Source organism: Saccopteryx leptura, chromosome 3 (genome assembly GCF_036850995.1).
Source record: "Saccopteryx leptura isolate mSacLep1 chromosome 3, mSacLep1_pri_phased_curated, whole genome shotgun sequence".
Lineage (NCBI taxonomy): Eukaryota > Metazoa > Chordata > Mammalia > Chiroptera > Emballonuridae > Saccopteryx > Saccopteryx leptura.
The window spans coordinates 128,799,149-128,820,765 of NC_089505.1; the positions used below are offsets into that span (position 1 = coordinate 128,799,149).

Here is a 21,617-nt window from a genome sequence, read left to right on the forward strand (position 1 = left end):
AGGAGGCTGTGCCAGGAAGATCAAGGATTCTCTTATTGCTCCTCGTCTACTTACAGATGTAACAGTAATAATAGCAATAACAATAATAGCCAATATTACTAAGTACTCACTGTGAGCCAAGCACTGTTGCTAAGCACATTACGTAAAAACTCGTTTAATCCTCACAACGATTGTAAGAGGCCTGATTCCAGCACTTGTTTCTCATTACTTCTCCAAATGTGGTTGTGTGTCCCAGAATCACCTGCCCAAGAGGGTGGGGGTAGGAGGGTGGTCAGAACCTGTGCAGATGGGGCTCCATTTAGAGAAATGTTTTTCTTCCTTTACAGGGTTGGTTCTTTATCTGTGAAGGGGGATATTCTGCATACAGGCCTGGGAAGTTCAGACCAATATGGATTTTGGCACCTCCTGTTCCCACTTGCTGCCCCTCACTTATTAGCCAAGTGACTCTGGGCAAGACATTTACCTCTCAGCCTCCATGATTTCACGGAGTGACAATTAAACAAGAAAAACAAATATAATATTGTATGTCAACTATAATTGAAAAATAAAAATTTTAAAAACCAAGAAAAATGGCTGGCTGGTGACACTTGTAATAAGTGGGTGCATGTGATAGCTCCCTCCGCTACCCTGGTGACCAATTCTGTCCTCTGAGTCTCTGACCTGGTACCAAGGAACCTCTGCGGCTGCTTGCTCAGGAAGGGACTGCAAGTATACCTAAGTCTGTGAGGCTCCCCGGAGCTCCCAAAAGGTGGAGAAGAGGAAGAAGACGGAGCCAGGAAAACTGGGCCAGATCCCTGAGTTCCCATCAGCACCGAGTTCCAGTGGTTCTGGCCCTGCTGGGTCTGGCTGGGTCTTAAGCCAAGTCACATCTAGTCCCTGCCCTCAGAGAGGTCACCACTGACGAAGAAGATTCACAAATAGAGCCATTGTAATTCGAGGGTGCACCCTCCCAGCTCAGTGGGGAATCACTGGCAGGGCTGAGAGGACTGGGCCTTGTCCCTGCCTTATTTGAGCAGCAGGAAAAGAAAAGAACAAAACACAAACCTAGTCTGGTCTGGGAACTGGCTCCCTTGGATCCACGTGAACTTGTCAAGGTTTAACCAGCCTGGGACTTTGTGCAACCTTTGCACGTGGCACTCCTCCAGCCTGGATGCTATGCCTCCTTCCCACCTTCCTAAGATAACACAGCTGTCCTCCCATAGAAGGACTCTCTCTCTCTCTCTCTCTCTCTCTCTCTCTCTCTCTCTCTCTCTCTCTCTCACACACACACACACACACACACACACACACACACACACCTGACCCTACCTCCAGGGCCTAAAAACTGCTTTTAGCCTACTCTTGTTAAATGGCCCCAAGGCTTAACCTGAACTGCTTAATTAATTCAGTCCTCACAGATTTGTGAGTTGGGCTCTCCAACCCTCCTCTGACACAAGTCAGGTGGGAGGCCCTGCTCTCAAGCCCCCGTTCTCCCTGGCCTCCCACCGACAGGGGCAGGAACCTGGTGGGGTAGGAGTGTAAATGCGGGCCATTATTTTTGGAAATGCCTTTCTCTCCAGGATGCGAGGTCAGGGGGTCTCCGATAGGGCTTGCTCTGAGATTGACTTCTCTGAGAAGAAAAAGCTAGTTACTTAAACCGAGTGTGGGGTAAAACAGGCCCGTGATTATCCCTCTTTGGGCCTCAGTTTCCCTTGCTGTAAAAACAGGAGTGAGGAGGCCTGGGCTTTGGAATCCTAGATCCCTCTCTGACTTGGCGTTGATGACTCTCCGAGCAGTTCAGCTCCGATCCCAAGCCCGTCCCAGGTTAGAGAGTAGGGAGAGACAGCCCTAAGGACTGACGATTCCCGACAGTTCCAGGGTGGTCCGGGTAGCAGCGGGCCCGCCGCTCCTCGGTGCTGGGAAACCCTAACCCCGCCAGCCTCGCTGTCGCTGTGGCTTTAAGGTCGGGTGGGGCCGGCTGGGCGGCGGTGCGGCACCTGGAACCGCCTTAAAGTCGTGCGGAGCTGGTCCCCCGAGTCTCCGCGGGACCCGGCGGCGCACGAGGAAGCGGATCCCAGGAGAGGTGGGGGCAGGGCGAGCCCAGGGCCCGAGCCGAGAAGGCCCAGCCCCAGTCGGTCGCCACGCGGGTCGCGGGCGGAGCCCAGGCTCCGCGCGCCCCTCGACGCCCCCCGCACCGCTCCCGCCGGGTAGCAGAGCTGCCTCTGGAGCGCGCAGCCCGGGGACCCGCGCCTGCCTGCGAAGGCGGGTTGGCACCTCCGCTCCGGCTGCCGGGCGGCGGGCGCGGACGGCACGGACGGCGGCTAGCGGGTTGGAGACAGCAGGTCTCGGAACCAGAGCCGGAGCCCGACGTTAGCGCGTTTGCGGGGCGCGGCGGTTGGGGCTAGGAGACCGCCGCCGGGGCCACCCGCTCCCGACCGGCTGCAGCCCCGAGGCACGCCGTTCCCAGGTTCGCGCAGCTCTCCGGTCCCGCAGCCACCATGCCTTTACCTTCGCCCGGCTCCCAGCGCCTGGACCGCGCCTGACCGCTGGCCGCGCGATGGCTGCGCCCCAGGTGGGTACAGGTTGCCTTCGCTCCCTCCTTCGGAAGCTTCTCGGCTCTTTCTAACGCCCACCCCGTCGGAACCCTTTCCCTTCACCTTGACCACGGTGGCTTGGTGGGCAGTCTGCACACCCAGGTCTCTTCCTGTGTTCTAATTCGCTGAGTGGCCTTGGTCCATGGTGCTCAGGACCTCAACTTACCCAGTGGTTAAGTGGAGATGGTTTGAACCACTTCTTGTTCAGAGGAAATGGTTCAATTAAAAAAAAATTTTTTTAAACAGAAAATGGCACCTCAAGTTCTCTTCTTGGTAGCAGGACAGCACGGTGTTGTTGTGCCCATTTCACAGAGAAGGGAAGGGAGACTTGGAGAAGCTAGGTATCCTGCCCAGTGTCGGAGCCACAGTCCCTCCTCTGTCCAGCTCTATGTCACCGAGCTTTGCTTACAGCTCACCATCTTGCCATCTCACCTTCACAGCTTGCTCCTCCCGGGGAGATAGGAATGTAGAGCTCAGAGATGTTGAGCTGTCTGACCAAGGTCACAGAGCTGACAGAATGGCCACTGTCTGAGGGGCAGTCGGATGCAGGGAAAGGCCTCCTCTGGCTGGTGGGAGGTGGGGATGGCAGATGCAGAAAGGCGCCTGGGAGAATAAGGTGTTGGGCTGGGTCTTGAAGGGGCGGGGCTGTGAAATGAGGGCCCTGGATGCCGACAGAGGGCTCCCCAGGCTGAGAGAACAGCACCCGTAGAGGCCCCCAGGCGGCCTGAGTTTGGATGTGTTTGTCTGTGGGCCTATGAGGAAGGTGAGGGAGGGGCCCGCCTGGCAGACCCTGCCCAAGTGCCAGGATCAGGAGGGGCACTTCTTTGCGATTGGGGTTGTTCTCTCCAGGGCAGGCAGCTCTTTCTTCCTCCCCCAAGAGGGTCTCGGGTACACAAATGTAAGAGGCAAGGAAGCTGCCGGAAGACTCCTCTCTGAAGCAGGTCAGGGCTAGGAGACCTGGGCCAGGACACCCTGCTACTGACAGTTAGTCGGAACTTTGATTTGTAATCATAATGAAAACCACTGCCCAGCAACACAACAGGCTGCCCTTCATCCAGGGGACACTGACACCCTCCATCCCCTGGGGGTGGCAGATTAGCAGGTGCTCTGCCTACCCATGGGGGGGGGGTCCACGTGGAAGGAGGGGGACCCACACAGAGGGAGATTACTGCACCTGCGAGAACATGCTAAGGGCGATTGCCGGGGCTTGTCTGAGGAGGGACAGTGCATTCTAGAAACTGAGAACTGCCTGTGCCAAAGACTTATAGACACAGCTCTTCATAGCAAGATCTCAGCTTTATACAGTACTAAAAAATACAGATATGGTCACATCTCCTATGTGCCCTGACCAGGAATCAAATCTGGGACTTCCACACGCTGCGTTGACGCTCTACCACTGAGCCAACTGGCCATGGAACACACATGGATTTGAGTCAGACTAGACCCGGTTTCAAATTTGGCACTAACCTCGGGCAGACTGTCACTCTCATAGCCCCATGTTCTCGGGACATATTGCTGCTGCGAGGATTAAGTGGGGGAACACCTGGAAAGAGCTTGGTGTGGTGCCCAGCCCGTGTAGATGCCCAGCACACACCTGCTGCCACCATCATTGTGTATGGAGGCCGAGGGAGAAATGCAAAGGAAACATCCACATGGGATCATGCTCATCTCTGAGGAGCAGGCTGATTGATAATTTCGGTTTGAATTTTTGTTTATCCTTTTTTGGTTTTCTCCTCTTCCCACAGTAAAAAGCATCATAAGTGGCCTTATGCAGGAGTGAGTTCTTCAAGTGTTGAGAAACCCAGTCTTATCTGGGTGTGGGCAAAGTCCCTCACCTTTCTGGCTCCTGTCTCCTCATTTGCAAAACAGGAATATCTATCCTTGCCCTGTTGTGGGCAGTCAGGTGAGATGCTGAATGTGAAGGGCTGCTGTCAAGTGCCATAATATACAGTCCAGGGCTTACGACGATTGATTTGCTGTTTGTTTCTTTTTTCTTTTCTTTTCTTTTTTTTTTTTTGTATTTTTTTTTTCTGAAGCTGGAAACGGGGAGAGACAGTCAGACAGACTCTCGCATGCGCCCGACCGGGATCCACCCGGCACGCCCACCAGGGGCAGAGGGGCGAGGCCAAGGAGCCATCCCCAGCGCCCGGGCCATCTTTGCTCCAATGGAGCCTTGGCTGCGGGAGGGGAAGAGAGAGACAGAGAGGAAGGAGAGGGGGAGGGGTGGAGAAGCAAATGGGCGCTTCTCCTGTGTGCCCTGGCCAGGAATCAAACCCGGGTTCCCCGCACTCCAGGCCGACGCTCTACCGCTGAGTCAACCGGCCAGGACCTGTTTCTTTTTTCCAATTTGGTTTCTTGAGCTTTTCCTCTGGACGGTCTCTCCTAGCTATCTGACCTTGGGGAGGGGATAGTCATTCTTTTTCTCCCCCCATGAGAATGCCTTGAGCTGGAGACAGGAAGCCCTTGCCCCAAGGACAGATTCACAGGGAGAGAACTGCAGGTCATTTGTAAGCGGTGTTTTTCTATACCCTTTTAGGTGGTCTGGGGACTCAAGAATTGGGATCCAGCCCTGGCCGGTTGGCTCAGCGGTAGAGCGTCGGCCTGGCGTGCGGGGGACCCGGGTTCGATTCCCGGCCAGGACACACAGGAGAGGCGCCCATTTGCTTCCCCACCCCCCCCCCTCCTTCCTCTCTGTCTCTCTCTTCCCCTCCCGCAGCGAGGCTCCATTGGAGCAAAGATGGCCCCGGCGCTGGGGATGGCTCCTTGGCCTCTGCCCCAGGCGCTAGAGTGACTCTGGTCGCGGCAGAGTGACGCCCCGGAGGGGCAGAGCATCGCCCCCTGGTGGGCAGAGCATCGCCCCTGGTGGGCGTGCCGGGTGGATCCCCGTCGGGCGCATGCGGGAGTCTGTCTGACTGTCTCTCCCCGTTTCCAGCTTCAGAAAAATACAAAAAAAAAAGAAAAAAAAAAAAAAAGAAGAAAAAGAATTGGGATCCACTCCTAGAGCACCTCGTTACATAGATAGTTTCTCTCTCACACATGCATGTGCACACACATACACCCTCCCCCACATTTTCTTTTTGATAACATGGGTGGATTTATTTCTTAACCACAAACATATTTTAAAATACATTTGGGAATGTGACCTTTAAAACATATATTTTAGATTATAATGGACCTACAGCATTATGTCAGTTTCAGGTGTACAACATAGTTATTCATTTTTTATATATCTTACAAAGTGATCACCACAATAAATCTAGTCACCATCTGCCACCGTACATAGTTTATTACAATGTTGTTGACTCTGTTCCCTATGCTGTACTTTACATCCCTGTGACTTTTAACTAGAAGTTTGTCCTTCTCCTTCCCCTTTCCCACCCCTCCCCCTACCTCTCTGACGGGAAATGTGCCCTTTTGAGATCTGAAGCTTCAACTACTGTAGCTTGAACATTGTGCATGCCCCTTGGCTCCGGTAGGAGCATGTCTTTGAATAGCTGCACAGCAGGGTATCGTTCTGACGTACCACGTTTGGCTGTGCAAGGTCCCATTCAGAAAGTGTTTCTGGTCATTGAAGTCTCTCTGAGGTCTGTGAGTTCCCTGACTTCTCTGGCTCGGCTTTTGGAAGAGGAGATGGTGCCGCCCGGGCTCTCCTAGCAGCATGCTGGAGCACCTGCTCTTTGTACAGATGGCACAACAGGCCCGGAGCAGTTGAGAGGCCTACCCAGGGCACAGCTGGTGAGCTGCAGAGTGGGGCCAAAGCCAGGTTTCGGCTTCATGGCTGGGTGCTGAAGCAGCTGAGGTCCTCTGACCCTTCCCCTCACCCAGCTCCTCCTAGCTGTGAGGCAGGCTTTTCACACAACAAACACTTGGCAGCAATACTTTCCCTCATCGAAGGGAATTTCTTTAACAAGTGCTTGTTTAACACCTATTATGCACTAGACACTGGGGGATGACGCAGTGAACAGGCCCATATGGACAGCAAAGGTGATCACCACAGACAGACAAATACCCTGGTCCAATAAGGCCGAGGGGATTGGGTGACTGTGTCACCAGCGAAGGTTTCTTGGGTGGAGCCGCGAGCTGAGCCTTGTGGGGAGATAATGGCCAGTTGCCAGGACCAGGCAGAGGGAACAGCATGCACAACGGCCTTTGGGGACAGCGTGGACATGTGTTTCAGCCCCTTTTTGTCTGGTCTGGGGTAGGTTCCCTCCCAGGGTGTCTTTTCTTTGCCTAATTGAGATAACACTCTATGCATAATTAGGTATCTAAATGGAAAGAAGTAAGCTATGAAAAACACTTCTCTCATATTGTTCAACATTAGTGCTGAGCTTGAGTTTGTTTGTTTTTAATTTTAAAGACTTTATTCATTTTAGAAAGGAGAGAGAAAGAGAAAGACATAGCTAGATAGCTAGATAGAGAGTGAGAGAGAAGGGGGGAGGAGCAGGAAGCATCGACTCCCATATGTGCCTTGACCAGCCAGCCAAGCACAGGGTTTCGAACCAGTGACCTCGGCATTCCAGGTTGATGCTTTATTCACTGCGCCACCACAGGTCAGGCTGAGCTTGAGTTTTTAAAAATAAGTCATTAATATTTGATCTAGAGGTCATGTTGTGGTTTACTCTCCATTTCCATAGAGTTAGATATTTTGGCTCTTTCCAAATTAGGATCATTATAAATAAGGCCATAGTGAACTTTTTTTTTTTTTTTTTTGTATTTTTCTGAATCTGGAAACGGGGAGAGACAGTCAGACAGACTCCCACATGCGCCCGACCGGGATCCACCCGGCACGCCCACCAGGGGCAAAGCTCTGCCCACCAGGGGGCGATGCTCTGCCCCTCCGGGGCGTCGCTCTGCCACGACCAGAGCCACTCTAGCGCCTGAGGCAGAGGCCAAGGAGCCATCCCCAGCGCCCGGGCCATCTTTGCTCCAATGGAGCCTTGGCTGTGGGAGGGGAAGAGAGAGACAGAGAGGAAGGGGGGGGTGTGGAGAAGCAGATGGGTGCTTCTCCTGTGTGCCCTGGCTGGGAATCGAACCCGGGACTTCTGCACACCAGGCCGATGCTCTACCACTGAGCCAACTGGCCAGGGCAACTTTTTTTTTTTTTTTTTTTTTTTTACAGAGGCAGAGATAGACAGGGACAGACAGACAGGAACAGAGAGAGATGAGAAGCATCAATCATCAGTTTCTCGCTGCGCGTTGCGACTTCTTAGTTGTTCATTGATTGCTTTCTCATATGTGCCTTGACCACGGGCCTTCAGCAGACCGAGTAACCCCCTGCTGGAGCCAGCGATCTTGGGTCTAAGCTGGTGAGCTCTCTGCTCAAGCCAGATGAGCCCGCGCTCAAGCTGGCGACCTCAGGGTCTTGAACCTGGGTCCTTCCGCATCCCAGTCCAACGCTCTATCCACTGCGCCACCACCTGGTCAGGCAACTTTTATTTTTTTTACACACTTTTGCTTCATATCATGAGTTTTACCTTCAGACTTCTCAGTGCCCTCCCTCAGACTTGCTCCTTTACCTGCCCTGGGTTTTGGTGTATTCCTCTTTCACATGGAGACGAGTGTCGACCTCTGGGGACTGTGACTCGGTGAAGGGAAGTGCTGCATAGCCAGTCAGCCCCGGTCCTGGCAGGCCCGGTGGACCCGAGGGTATCACTCCTCTCCCTCCCAGCCTATGGTGGACACAGTGGGGAGTCTTATACCCACCAGGAGATGAGGCCCAGAGTGGACACAGCCACACTTACTGAGAGGGGCCCAGAGTGGACACAGCCACACTTACTGAACTTCTACTCAATACAAGGCGTGGTGCTAGGAGCTTCGGATATGTTAGCTGTGACCCTCAGAACAGCCCTGCAAAGTTAGGGGCATCATCTCTATTTCACAGATGAGGAAACTGAGGCACAGAGAATTCAAATGGCCTCTTCAAGGTTGCGCAGTGACCTCAGGTGGAGGAGAACTAAGACTCTGGTTGGCAGTACCTGGCAGGCCTCTTAGATGCCCATTTTCCTCCCCTCTTTCTTTCTCCACGTCCAGACTTGCGACAGGGGCCGAGTGGCCTCCACCCTCCGCTACTGCATGATGGTCGGCGGCACTGTGGTTCTGGTGGCTGGGACACTCTGCTTCGCTTGGTGGAGTGAAGGGGACACAGGTGCTCCACCCAGCCATCTGGCCCCACCCACTACACACCCCACGCCTGAGGCCCCCAGGACCCTGCTCAGGTCCATCAGCTTCTTCTGCTGTGGGGCGGGCGGCTTGCTGCTGCTCCTTGGCTTGCTGTGGTCTGTCAAGGCCAGCACCTGGGGACCACCCCGACGGGACCCATATCACCTCTCCAGAGACCTGTACTACCTCACTGTGGAGCCCTTAGAGAAGGAGAGCTGCAGGTTAGTGGGGAAGGCTGGGGGCCGCAGGGTGGGGCCAAAGGTAGGGCACCATCCCATCATCATGTGTTTGCTCATCACACTCTCATAGGTTTCCTTCCTGGACCAGGCTTTGTCTATGTATGCTCTGGGGACTTGGTGGCTGATCAGCACAGTCTTAGAACAGTTTAAAGCCCCATGACAGGTAGATGTTGACAAATCAGAGTTAGAGCTATGAGAGAGGCCCAGACATGGTCCTGTGGAGACATAGATAAATCCAAGAAGGCTTCCTGGAAGCGTTGAAAGCTGAGCTCAGCATGGTATGAGGCAGAGTAGCACAGGGGTTTAGAATTAGGCACAGGAGTCAGACTGACTGGATCCTCTCCTGCTTCCCTCACTAACTAGTGGTAGGACTTCAACTAGATCATGCAACCTCACTGAGCCTCAGTGTGCTCATCTGAAATAAAACAAGAATAATAAGAGCAACAATAATAGCGAACACCTGTATAGTATTTACCATGGGCCAGACACTGTTCTAAGTGTTTTCCATATATTTACTCTTTTAATCCTTACAGCAGTCCTCTGAAATAGGTATGGTTATTAACTCTATTTACAAGTGAGGAAACTGAGGCACAAGATGTTGAGTAACTTGCCCAAGGACACCCAGCTAGTGTCCAGGACTTGGACCCAGAGTCTGTGCGCTCACCCATTCCCTAGCTCAGGTGATGTGTATGTAGAACTTAGTCCCATACCTGGTACACAACAGGTGCACAGCAAGTGTCAACTTTCCCTCAAGTGGCGAAGCTGGCGAGAGGCTTCTTAGGCAGGCAGAAGAGCATGTGCAAAGGCTCAGCGGTGGGATGGGGGGCGGAGACAAAAAGCTTAGACATTTCTCAACCTCAGTTTTCATTTTTACTCCCTCTAAGGAGGCTTTTCAGGCATTTAAAAAAAAATAATCCTCCCCCATGAAATTTAAATACCACAGATATACTATATATTTGTTTATGTTCTGTATGAATATCTGTGCTTTATATTGCCAAGATTCCAGGAACCAACTTTTGCCTTGTTGAGAAAGTGAATTATGCCTGCTCTTACTATGTACTTACTCATTCAGCCAAGCACTGGGTGTACCTATATGTCAGGGGCCTGCATACATCTCCAGTCCTCTGTCCCCTGCAAGGTAAGACCTACCATTGCCCTTTACAGAAGAAGAAGGTAGGGTTATACAACCAGAAAGTGGCAAAGCGTGCTGGCCGGGAAACTCAAGCTTTCGCATACTACTCCGTAAACAGATTTAGATATATTAGGGGGTAAACAGACATCCGGGAGATGGCTTGGAACCTAGACACCTTCTTCCCTTAGCTAAAGCGGAAAATGCGTTCCGAATTAAGGAATGTAACAGGACTATTCCCACTACTGGCTTGTGAATCTTTGAGGTCAGAGACAATAGAGTATTCAACAGAGGCTACTTAGTCCAATGGTCCGGCCTGGGTTTGACCTGTTAGAGGGAAGGGCAGGGCTTGGAAACTCTCCACCTAACTCTTCACTTTTCAGATGAGAAGCCTGGATCTCAGAGAGACCATTGACCTGCCTGGACACCCAGTGGGTCAGGGGGAGCCAGTCCCAGCCTCAGGGCACTCTAGTCCTGAGCCTGTCCTTCCCCATCCAGGGTGGCCTGAGTATAGGGGGTGGATGTTGTCTGTACACACAGCCATGTTGACCCAACAGGATCTGGGCCACCGCTGCAGGTAGGGCCACCCAGCCTTAATTCCCAGGTAGGCCAAGGAGGAGGCCTACCCAGGAGGCTGCAGAGTGGTCCAGGTTTGGAGACCCAAGCCTTAGATTCAGAACCGGGTGCTGGATATCAGGGAAGCTGCTTCTGCTAACGGCTCTTCCCTGTCCCTGGGGCTGACTCCGCCCCACCCTGCTGCCTGTGAGACCAGCCTCTGGCCCCACGGGGAGGCCACTCTGCTGCTCCTCTCCCAGGCACCTCACTCCCTGGGGGTACCTGGCTGTAACCCAGGTCAGAGAGGCTGTCTAAGCTGAAGACTCGGCCAGGATTTTCCCCTCTTGGACTTCATTTTCTCCATTTATTTATCTACTGTTCTTTCACCCATTTAACCATATTTCCTGAGCACCTGCTGTATGGTAGGTCCTATGCAGGGGGCTGACAACGTAACACTGCACTAAACAGATAAAACCCCTGCCCTCTGAGGGTTCCCAGTTTTTGTGTGAGCCCCTAAATAAAGTGACTGAACAGAAGCCCCCCCGGACCTCCACCCTCAGTGAAGTACAACAGAAAAAGAAACCTATTCAGACATGAGGGTTTCAGTCTCTGTTCTTTCTTTGATGAGCTGTGAGTTCTTGAGCATGTTACTTAGACTCCCTGAGCTGTGTCTAATTCTTCACCTGGCAGCTGGAGGTGACAGACCCTTTCCCTAGGGTTGCTGTTAGGCTAAGATGAGATGATAGAAGAGGAAGTGCGTACACTGTCAAGTTCATGCACACTTTATCTTTCGCTGCTACTTTGTTGCTTTATAGTTTAAAATGTACTGTTATGCCCACTAACTGATTTGAGCCTCCACTGCTTGTAAGCGGAACAGCTTATCAGGTAAGTGTAAGATTTGGGCCCATTTTACAGATGAGAAAGCTGAGGTGTGGAGAGATTAGAGGCTGGATGGGGAGAGGTGTGACAGGTGGAACTGACTTGAGTTTTGCAACTGGACAGAGCTGGGGCTTTGCCACTTGGTTGATGTGTGATTTTCACTCATCTGTACAGTGACTGAGAGATGCTGTCCTCCAAGATCGTCATGAATGTGAAATAGATTTAGTGTACTTAAGTGTTGGGCAAGGAGTATCTCATTCCTGTCCCTTCCCTTTTCCGACCATGTTTGCCTGACTCAGCTGAGGGCGGAGGAGCCGGGGCCAGGCCAGGCTCCACAGTGGGGGTGAGCTCCAGCCTCAGTGGAGCTTCCTGTGCATGGGGACCATAGTGACAGACTGCTCCACACAACTGCAGGTGCCACATCCAGAATACACCATGGACAGAGCCTCTGCCATGTGCAATATGGCACTTTACATGGGGCCTGATAGTCCTCAAGCTCCAACATTCTGGACCATGACATGGAGACCTGGGGCTGGGTAGGCGCAAGTCTGCCCACTAAGCAAACTTCCTGCAGCAGCTCAGTCACCTATGCCCTGCCCTTTCAGCTGTTGGCTGCTGGGTGGCCCCAAGCATACCCAACGCCTGTGTCATATCTCCAGGGCTTGGAGAAGTGGGGGGACGGCTGAGGTGTGGCTGAGGAGTGAGCAAGGCAGGAGATATGGGGCTCTGGAAGCCTTATTACCCACATTTTTCTGAGTGTTGTCAAAGCTTTTTCCATTTTTCCTACCCTGAATCTATAAAATGAAAATGGTTACCCCCATGTTACAGATAAGGAGAAACAGGTTCAGAGAGGGTTGTGAGCACAGCCTAGGTCACACAGCAATCAAACCTGCCTTGCCTGCCTCTAGGAGCAATAATCTTTGTCTGCCCTCACCTGCAAAGGATGCTGGGAATGTTGAGAAGGATGAGGTCCCTTTTCAACTTTCTCAGCTTCCTCAGCTGTGAGGCGCCTGGGCTGGCTTCCAGAGGAGGAGGGTTGTGAGAGGAGTTTGCAAGAGCACTGGGTGGGAAGTACCAGATTAGGCTCCTGGCTGGTATTCTCCCTCAGACTGACACACAGGCTGGGAGTCAACCCCAGGCTTCCCCCACCCCCCGCCTGCATCATGACCCTGTCTGTGGCTATAGAAGCAAGCCTGCCTTGCAGTGGGCCACTCTGAGGGCTGCGGTGGGCTTGGGCTGAGAAGACACATTGCCCAGAGACAGACCATGTCCCCATCGGGTCATAGGTGCTCACATGAGGGGCATGTGCAGGTTCTCAGCACAGCACCACCATAGGTCCCTGGAGTGAAATCCCCTCTACTTCCACTTCTGTCCTCTGGGCCAGCCTCTGCCATGGGCCACCCCCTTGTCTAGATAGGCAGGCCCACTGGTATGGACTAAACTGCTTCCCTACCAGCTCCAAACTGATGATCTTGGGTGAGTGACGACCTCCCTGAGCCCATGCAGGAAATCTGTGATGGGTTTTGCTCCCACACGCCTTCCTTGAGGAGACCTTTGAGATTCTGTGACTGCCTTCCATTTGCAGAGCATGTGCTAAGTCCACCCCTGCACTATCTCATTTAATCTGCACACAGTTCTGTGGGGTAGGGGCTTATTGTCCCCATTTACAGAGGGGAAAACTAAGGCCCCAATTAATGGAGTTACTGACCCTGACCTTCCACCAGGAATGTATGTAACAGAGCAGGGAGTTGAACCATCTAGTGCCCAGACTCAACCAGCCCTTGAGTGACTTGGGGTGGGAAGGAACCTTCAGGATCACCTAGTCAGCCCCTTTATCTGACAGTGTCATCCCCAACAGTGTCACTGACACTCCCATCCCACGGGGCCCTGAGAGGGAAAGGGAAAGGGACTCCCCGGAGGTGAACAGTGGGGCCTGGGAGGACTGAGGGCCGCTGTCATTCCCGTCAGCACTGATGTGGGGAACGGTTCCTGGAATCCAGCTGCAGAGCCTGGTTGGAGCAGCCTCAGAGGACCTGCTCTCTGCCTCGAGCCCCTGCACAGTGGTTCATTTAAGGGAGCTGGAGGCCAGTCTCAGGAAAGCCATGCCGTTCAGAGATGGACGTGGTTGGCTTTATCTTGGAGCTCTATAAGCGGAGGTACTCACTCGGTGGACTTATCACAGCTGGGCCTCAAGCATCCAGGTGGGCAGGAGAACTAGGCCTCCCATCCTGCTCTGAGCATCCACAACTCTGGCTCTTGTACGAGATATTACAATAAGCTGGGAGCCTTTCTGCCCAAGACAATCACTTAGTCTGTCGCCAAGTGTCTGTCCTCAGATTCATGACACTCAAAGTCAGTCCCTGCCCTAGAGGACAACCCGGTGGGGTCAGTGTGGTGACAGAGAGCCCCGTGGGAGCCCAGAGCAGGGAGGGGAGCTTTGCTAGGGAAGTACCTGTCAGGAAAGCTCCCCAGAGGACAAGCGGAGACTGACCAGCGGGGAAGGGGTGAGGGAGGTGTGAAGGACTTGCCTGGCAGAGACCTGAGGGGGCCTGGTGAGCACATGGGGGCAGGGTGGGTAGGACGGGAGAGCTGTGGTTGACAGGGGCAACTCATGCCAAGCTCCAAGTGTGTACAGGGCTCCCTAGGGGCCTCACAGAGCATCTGTCCGTGCAGCCTTCCCTGCCGCCAGTCCGCATCACTGTCTGCCTGGCGCGTGCGTGGTAGGTTTTGCCCTCGCCCCTGCTAACAGCCTCTTCTCTTGCCCCGTAGGACCCCAGAGCTGGTTGCCGTCCCCACGTACGAGGAGGCCATGCACTGTCCACTGGTTGAGGGGCCCCTGCCACCACCCACGTACCCCCTGGAGGAAGACCTGATGTGCAGCACCTCTGGTGCTGCCCTGCTTGGGCCCCAGCCCGCCTCGCCCCTGCCCCTGCCCCGCTACGAGAGCGTCGTCCTTGCTGCGGATGCCATCCCTGGAGAGACAATACCTGGCGCTGCCCGGCTGGCTCAAACCACAGTGGGACGAAGTCGAGGCCCCTGCCGGCCCTGAGTCCTGAGACAAACCATGAGCTTCCAGTGTCTAATACAGTGCCGGGCTCACTGTCGGCACTCGGCGGGTGTGTGTTTCTCAGAGCTGTTTTATTTATCAATTGCTGTGTAACAAATGGCTTCAAATAAATCTGTTTTAGTATCACTCCTGACTCTATTGGTTGCCTGAGCCCACCTGGGTGGTTCTTGTGCCCCAAATGATGTCTGTGGGGCTGCAGTCTTGGGCCCAGCTGGGCCAGAGCACCCAAGACGGTGCACTTGTCTGGCTGGCAGTTAGAGCTGGCTGTCAGCAGGGAGCTTTCTGGTGCAGAGGAGAACGCTGGCCCCAGAGGCGGAGCCAGGCCTGGCAAAGGCCACACGCTGACTTTATAACCAAAAGGACGTGGGCTCTGCATTCAGACCAGCTGTGCCTGGGTTCTACCAGGTACCAGGTGAGTGACCTTAGAAAAGTGACTTTAACCTCTTTCTGCCTCAGTTTCTTCATCTGTAAAGTGGGAATTGGGAATTACAGTGGCACCAGCTCCTGCCTCAGAGAGCTGAGCTGTGGAGATGAAAGGAGGTGAAAGCAGCTGGCATTGTAAGCTCACACTGACTCTGCAGCCTTGGTGCTCAGGCATTAAATGGTAAATGCAGACTTCTCAGTCCAGTGACAGGTGTCTATGAAGTGTGCAGCAATGGTCACAGTTTGTTAGCAGAGGTACCCCCCCCCCCCCCAGTGCAAATTCAGCTTCTGCTCCCATATCTCCTGTGACAGGGAGCTGGCTACCTCTCTTTACTTTCTAGACATCGTAAAAAAGTCTCCTTCCTGTCCAGCTACATTCTGCATCCCTACATCTCCACCCTACCCCATTCACAGATGAAAAAACAACTCAGAGAGGTTAAGTAACGTTTCCAAGGTCACACAGCAAGCAAAGGTTCAAAGTCCTGCGGTTCAGCCAGTTGGGTAAGAGCGGCATTTCCGGAGGGCCTGCTGTATGCCGGGTGCCCCCTGCCATGGTTTTACATTCTCAAGTCTGCTCTGCTACAGGTGGTGTTCTCATTCAACAGGCGTGGAGACTGAGCCTCAGGGAGGTAAAATCACAGAGAATAAAGGCAGAGCCAGTGATTTTATTCAGGCCTGGCTGGGCTCTACATACTTAGGCCTGGACTGTCTCAGTAGCTGCCCATACAGTCTCTCTGCTTTTGCCAGTGTCCCCTGCAGTCTCTTCTCAGCTAGGAATGGCCTAAGCAAATCCCAGGAGATGACATAGATGACGTCCTTCTGGGCTCAAGTGGTTCCCAGCTCACCTTGAATAATGCAGTCTTTAACAGTTGTGAGCAGCAGGGGGTGGCGGGTGGGGTGGGGTCAAGGCGTCAGTGCCCTCCCCCAGGGTCAGTCCCTGTGTGGGTCTCTGCACTTTCCCTCTTTCCTCCCAGGGCCCGTTCCTTCCATCCCTGCACCTTTGCTCTGTCCCTCTTCATGCAGCTATCTCTGGACACTCTATTTAAAACTGAGTTCCCCTGCACTTCAGTCTCCTTCCTGCCCTATTTGTTTATAACCCCTATTTATTTGTTTGTTTATTTATTTTTATTAGGTGGGAGGTAGGGAGGCAGAGGACAGACTTCTGCATTCACCTCATACCGGGATTCACCTGGCAGGCAAACCTGCTGTGGGGCGATGCTCTGCCCATCTGGGGCGTTGCTCCATTGCTCGGCAACTGAACTACTTTAGCGCGGGAGGCAAGGCCATGGAGCCATCCTCAGCACCTGGGGTCAACTTGCTTCAACCATTAGAACCTTGGCTGCGGGAGAGGAAGAGAGGGAGAGAGAAAGAGAGAGATTGAGAAGGGGAGGGGTGGAGAAGCAGATGAGTGCTTCTCCTGTGTGCCCTGGCCGGGAATCAAACCTGGGACTTCCACATGCTGGGCTGGTGGTGTTCTACTGTTGAGGCAACCAGCCAGGGCATAACCCCAGTTTATAACACGTTTAACATTTTACCTTTTTAAATTAGATTTTTATTCCTTTGTTCATTGTATGTTTCTCCACACCGGAATGTAAGCTCTCTGAGAGCAGGGAATTTGTTTCTTTCTTTCTTTCCTTTATGTTTGTATCTCTCTCTAAAGCTTAAAATGGTGCTAGCGTGAGGAAGAGGCTCAGTGGATACTCGTTACTGAACAAATGAATTAATTAATGTTGTTATTGGGCCCTCTCTTAGTCCCCAAGTCAGATCTCCCTCCCCTCACACTGAATCCTGTACTCCGAGTCCCCTTCCCTTCCTCTCCTCTGCTCCTGCCTGTGCCTGGCCCTTCTTGGTATGATAGAGATAGAGGTTTGAATCCTGCCTTGGTCCTGACCTTGCTGTGTGACCTCTCTTTCTCTCTCTCTCCCTCTCTCTTACACACACACACACACACACACACACACACACACACACACACACACACACCAGTTTTCCATTTGTATACTAAAAATAGGGGTGGAGATTTATCAGGCCCTCTGAAATTCCTAAAGGGTTAATGGGGTCCCAGGCTGCAAAGCAGAGCCCAGTCTCCCTCCTACTCCAAAGTGAGGAATCTCCCCCAGGCAGGTGAGTTAATGAATTGCAGGTCTGACTAGGAGGCACCATCTCAGCCTGGCAGGAGCTAGGAGGTGTAGAGAGTAGGGAAGGCTGTTAGACTGGAAAAACCTTTTGTGCTTTTCTCTCTATACCAACTAATCTGTGAGAGCCCCCAGCAGGGACAGTGACTCACTCAAGGTCAACAGCACCCAGCAGCCTGGAGGCTGAGCCAGAGCCATGGAGCCAGTCTCCTGTCAGGCAAGCCACCTGGTCCTCGTGAGCTGCAGTGGCTTTGCTGTGAACTGGGGACCCTGTGCTCAATGGCAGGGCATGGGGTGGAGGGGCCGCAAAAGCCGGGTCTGCTGCTGCCCAGCCCCCAGGAGGCTTTGCTTCCTCATCTCTTTCCTCCTGGACCTGCTGTTGGTTTCTTCTGCCTGCCACCAGGCCTGGGACGCCAGGGACCCTCAGAGCTCAGGCCTCTCCTGCACTTTCCCTGCGTTTCTCCTCTGGATTGGCCAGTGACCCCAAACCCTGCAGCTCTCCAGTCGGAAATTTCCCGATTGTCAATTTCCACGCCACCTCCCCACCTCCCCCAGCAACTAATCACTCCTAAAAATTGTTCACTTTAGTCTTTGTCTCCCTGTTTCTCCTAGCACCTGGCCACTGCACCTCACTTCCACCATCTCTTCCTGCTTCTTCCGACCTGATCTTGGAGCCAGAGGATCGTTGTCAAGTTAAAACCCGACCTGTCATTCCCAGCATAGCAGAGGCTCTCTGCTGACGTCTGAGAAAGACACAGGGTAGCTTCATGACCCCAGGAGGTTCCAGCCTGTGCTTCCTCTTTGGCATCCCTTTCCTCTGCAACTTACACCCATCCCTCCATCCCCAAATATGAATCCAGAGCCTACACTGTTCTAGCTCCTGAGGATACCACAGTGAATGAAACAAAGTCCCCACGGTGGGCACTTGAGTTCTAGCTGAGGGGAGAGAGGCAAGGGACAAGAGAAATAAATAATGTATATATTATGAAAGATGGAAATGAGTACTACGGAGAAAAGTAAATCTGGAAAGGAGGACAGGAAACATCTGGGGGAGGTAGTGATATCACATTAGGGAAGACCTCACTGTAAAGCTGACATTTGGACAAAGACTTGAAGAAGGTAAGGGAGGGAGCTATACAGATATCTGGAGGAACAGCAGTCCACACAGCAGGAACAGCAAGTGCAAAGGCCCTGGAGTGGCTGTGTGTTCCAAGGAGAGCATGGAGCCAGGGGGACTGAAATGGAGTGAGTCAGGGGAGGAATGGCAGAAAATGAGCTCAGAGGGGTGAGAGGGTAGGCAAATTTTCATGTTGACTAGGGTATTAGAGGCCATTTTGAGGGCTTTGGCTTTTACTTTGGTAAGACAGACAGTCATTCTAGGTTCTGGGCAGGAGTGACATGGTCTGACCTGGTATTTGGAAAGAGACTTCAGAGGACAAGGGTAAAAGCAGAGAACTTAGGGGGACAGAGATGATAGGGGCTCAGACCAGGCTTATAAGCAGTAGTGATGGGTGACAGTTATTGGATTCTTACACCTTGGAAGTAGAGCCAACAGGGTGTAGGTGTGAGAGAGGAGGTGAGGATGTTGGCCAGGATATCTAGATTCTCAAGGGGGTACTTGAGGGTCAAGTATATGCATAGCATTTAGAGTTTTATCTCCAGTTATGAGTCAGTGCTTACTCGCCCCTGGGGTTTCGCACATGCTGGTCTCTGTCTGAACGGCTTCGATTGCCCTGACAGAAGAACTCCAGCTGACTTCAGCTTTTGTGAACCTCTTCCTTCATTCCACAGTCCACGTCCCCAGTCTTCACTCTCTCTGCTTTGCGCACATGCTGGACCTCACGCTTATCTCAGAGCTTTTACCATATGTTGCCCCGGAAATAAGACCAAGGGCCATCACTCTTTGAAGCCTGTTTTATCGGAGTGCCTCATATTTCAGAGTGACCTGCACATAGTAGGTGTTCAACAAGAGACTGAGGGGACCTGGTTTGAATCCTGGCTCTACTACTTCCAGGTTCTGAGACCTTGGGTCTCTCATCTTGCCTCCATGAACCTCAGGACCTGCATCTGTCAAATGGGTGTGATCCGCCCCGCCCCCCAGCCTCTGAGCATACTGTGTGAGGATCCGCAGTTCCATAGGTAGGAAGAAAACAGTGGTTAGCGCGCCCTCTGCTGGAAGACGACAGACTCCTCAACCGCTCCTTCCACTCCGCAGCCGAGGGAGAGAAAACCCAGAGGCCCGGGAGGGGAATGGGAACCGCGGGTAGGTAACCCAACACTGCCCAAGCACCGTGCATACCTGTTTGTTCCTATTTATCTCTCACCACGGCTCTGTGGAAGAAGCTAGATTAGACCCATTTTACTGAGTACCTGCTTGTCTCAGAGCTGCTTACTCGTCACTCATATTTAGTTTAGTTTTTGTTTTTGTTTTTTAAGAGGAGAGAAAAAGGAGAAAGGAGGCTGGGTGTTGGAGAGGAAAGGAAACACGGGGAGAGGAGGAGAGTGCTCTGGTGCTTGGAAGGCCTTTCAGGAACGGTTAAGGACCAGATCCATCTACAATACATTGGGGCTGGGGCTTTGTGGGTCCTAATCCCTGCTCAGCCACCAACTCAGTTTGGGGTGATCTCGGCCATTCCCTTCCCCTTCCCGGCCTCAGCTTCCTAGCCTGTAAAATGAGCATGATAACCAGTTCCCTGTGCCCCTATCCAAGCGACAGCAAGAGGCAAGTCCCAAAGGGCGTGCAAGCGCCTTGCCGAGTGCATGCGACACCGCCGCAAGGGGGGGCGAGAGACCCCTGCTGGACTGCGACCTCGGAAACGCGTTCCCACCGCCCACCGGAAGCCAGGGACAAAGAGTGCCGCTGAGGCCCCTCTGGGCCTCCGTTTCCACTTCTGGTTGGGGTACTGTTGCTGCCCTTCCCTGACCCTGTCTGTAAGGTGATGATAATAGTGTTTCTGTGGTGGGTCTCACCCTTTTGATAAGCACAGATTACAAAGCATTTTCTCCTCCATCAGGTCAGTTACCTGCACAATACCTGGGAGATGACCCTGACCACAGTCAGCCTACAGGTGACAAAGCTAAAGCCAAGAGCAGAGCCACTAGCTCAGGGAATCAGACCTGGACAAGACCTGTGACTCTCAGCCCTTCTCTGAGACCCTCAGCAACCTTTCACTGGCAGGCTCTCCGAGCCCTGTGACAGGGGAACTCTTCTGCTAACTGTAGGGTGCCGGTCCTGTGGGAACTCAGGGCTGTCTAAGGGGAAACCGCTGCTGGAAAAGGTGTGTGTGGGCAGAGCAGCAGGCAGAGGGTATAGTGTGAGCATAGGTATGGTGACTGGAAGCACAGTGCTTGAGGAGGAGGGACAGTGATGACAACAAACAGGAAAATCCCCAAACTACTAAATCAGGATGCCAAATAGAAGCCATTATCTCACATTAGCAATCGAACCCTGTACAAATGACAAGTTAACATTTTCTTTTAGAGACACTAATTGGGCCCTGGTCAGTTGGCTCAGCAGTAGAGAGTCAGCCCAGTGAGTGGAAGTTCTGGGTTTGATTCCTGGTCAGGGCACACAGGAGAAGCCACCATCTGCTTCTCCACCCCTCCCCCTTCTCCTCTCTCTCATCTCTCCCTCTCTCTCTTCCACTCCCACAGCATGGCTCAAACGCTTTGAGCAAGTTGGCCCTGAGCACTGAGGATGGCTCTGTGGCCTTGCCTCAGGTGCTAAAATAGCTTGGTTGCTGAGCAACAGAGTAGCAGCCCCAGATGGGCAGAGCATGGTGGTAAAGGGGTTGCCGGGTTTTCCCAGTCAGGGCACACACAGGAGTCTGTCTCTGGGTTCCCACCTCTCACTTAATAAAGAGAGAGACAGACTGATTGGTCCTCATTTTCCTATAATCCTGTAAGGTTATCTGAGCTTCCCAATCAACCTATCCCCAGCACTGGAATTCCACCATTACAATGTCATTCTTAGAATTAAGGCATCTTCCTAGATTAGAAGGCAAGGAAATCACTGTCAGTCATTCACACCCTAGGGGGTCATTAAGGCACCTGAGCCCTTCTGGGGCAGCTCACAGAGGAAGCCAGGGAGGCCATGCCAGCAACAGCTTTGTCCTGGGAGGTGCTGTAATTATCCCCATTTTACAGAAGATGAAAACTGAGGCACAGGGAAATAACTTGATCAAGGCCATAATGCCTCACAGTAGAAGACCCAGGACCCAAGCCTAGGGAGTGTGCATGGTCTCCAGAGACCAAACTTTTAAACTGCCTTCTACAGTTAGGGATTATCCCACAGTGACTAGGAGCATGGCCTCTGAATTCAAACCCCAGCTGTTGTACCTTGGGAAAGTGACTGGTCTGTGCATGGGTGTCCTCAGTTGTAAAGTAGCATAGTAGTGCCTGCCTCACGGGGTTCCCCTTAAGTGAGTGACATCTATGACATGTCTAGAACAGTGCCAC

The 21,617-nt window shown here is 52.9% G+C and overlaps 1 protein-coding gene across 1 annotated transcript; it reads left to right on the top strand.

Annotated features, from left to right (window-relative positions):
- Window positions 1–1,816: 1,816 nt before the first annotated feature.
- TMEM61 (transmembrane protein 61) lies at window positions 1,817–14,703 on the top strand. Its single transcript, XM_066372178.1, has 3 exons — window positions 1,817–2,551; window positions 8,604–8,953; window positions 14,304–14,703. The coding sequence occupies exons 1-3, from the start codon at window positions 2,537–2,539 to the stop codon at window positions 14,581–14,583; spliced, it is 645 nt and encodes a 214-aa protein (XP_066228275.1). The 5' UTR covers window positions 1,817–2,536; the 3' UTR covers window positions 14,584–14,703.
- The last annotated feature ends 6,914 nt before the right edge of the window (window positions 14,704–21,617 follow it).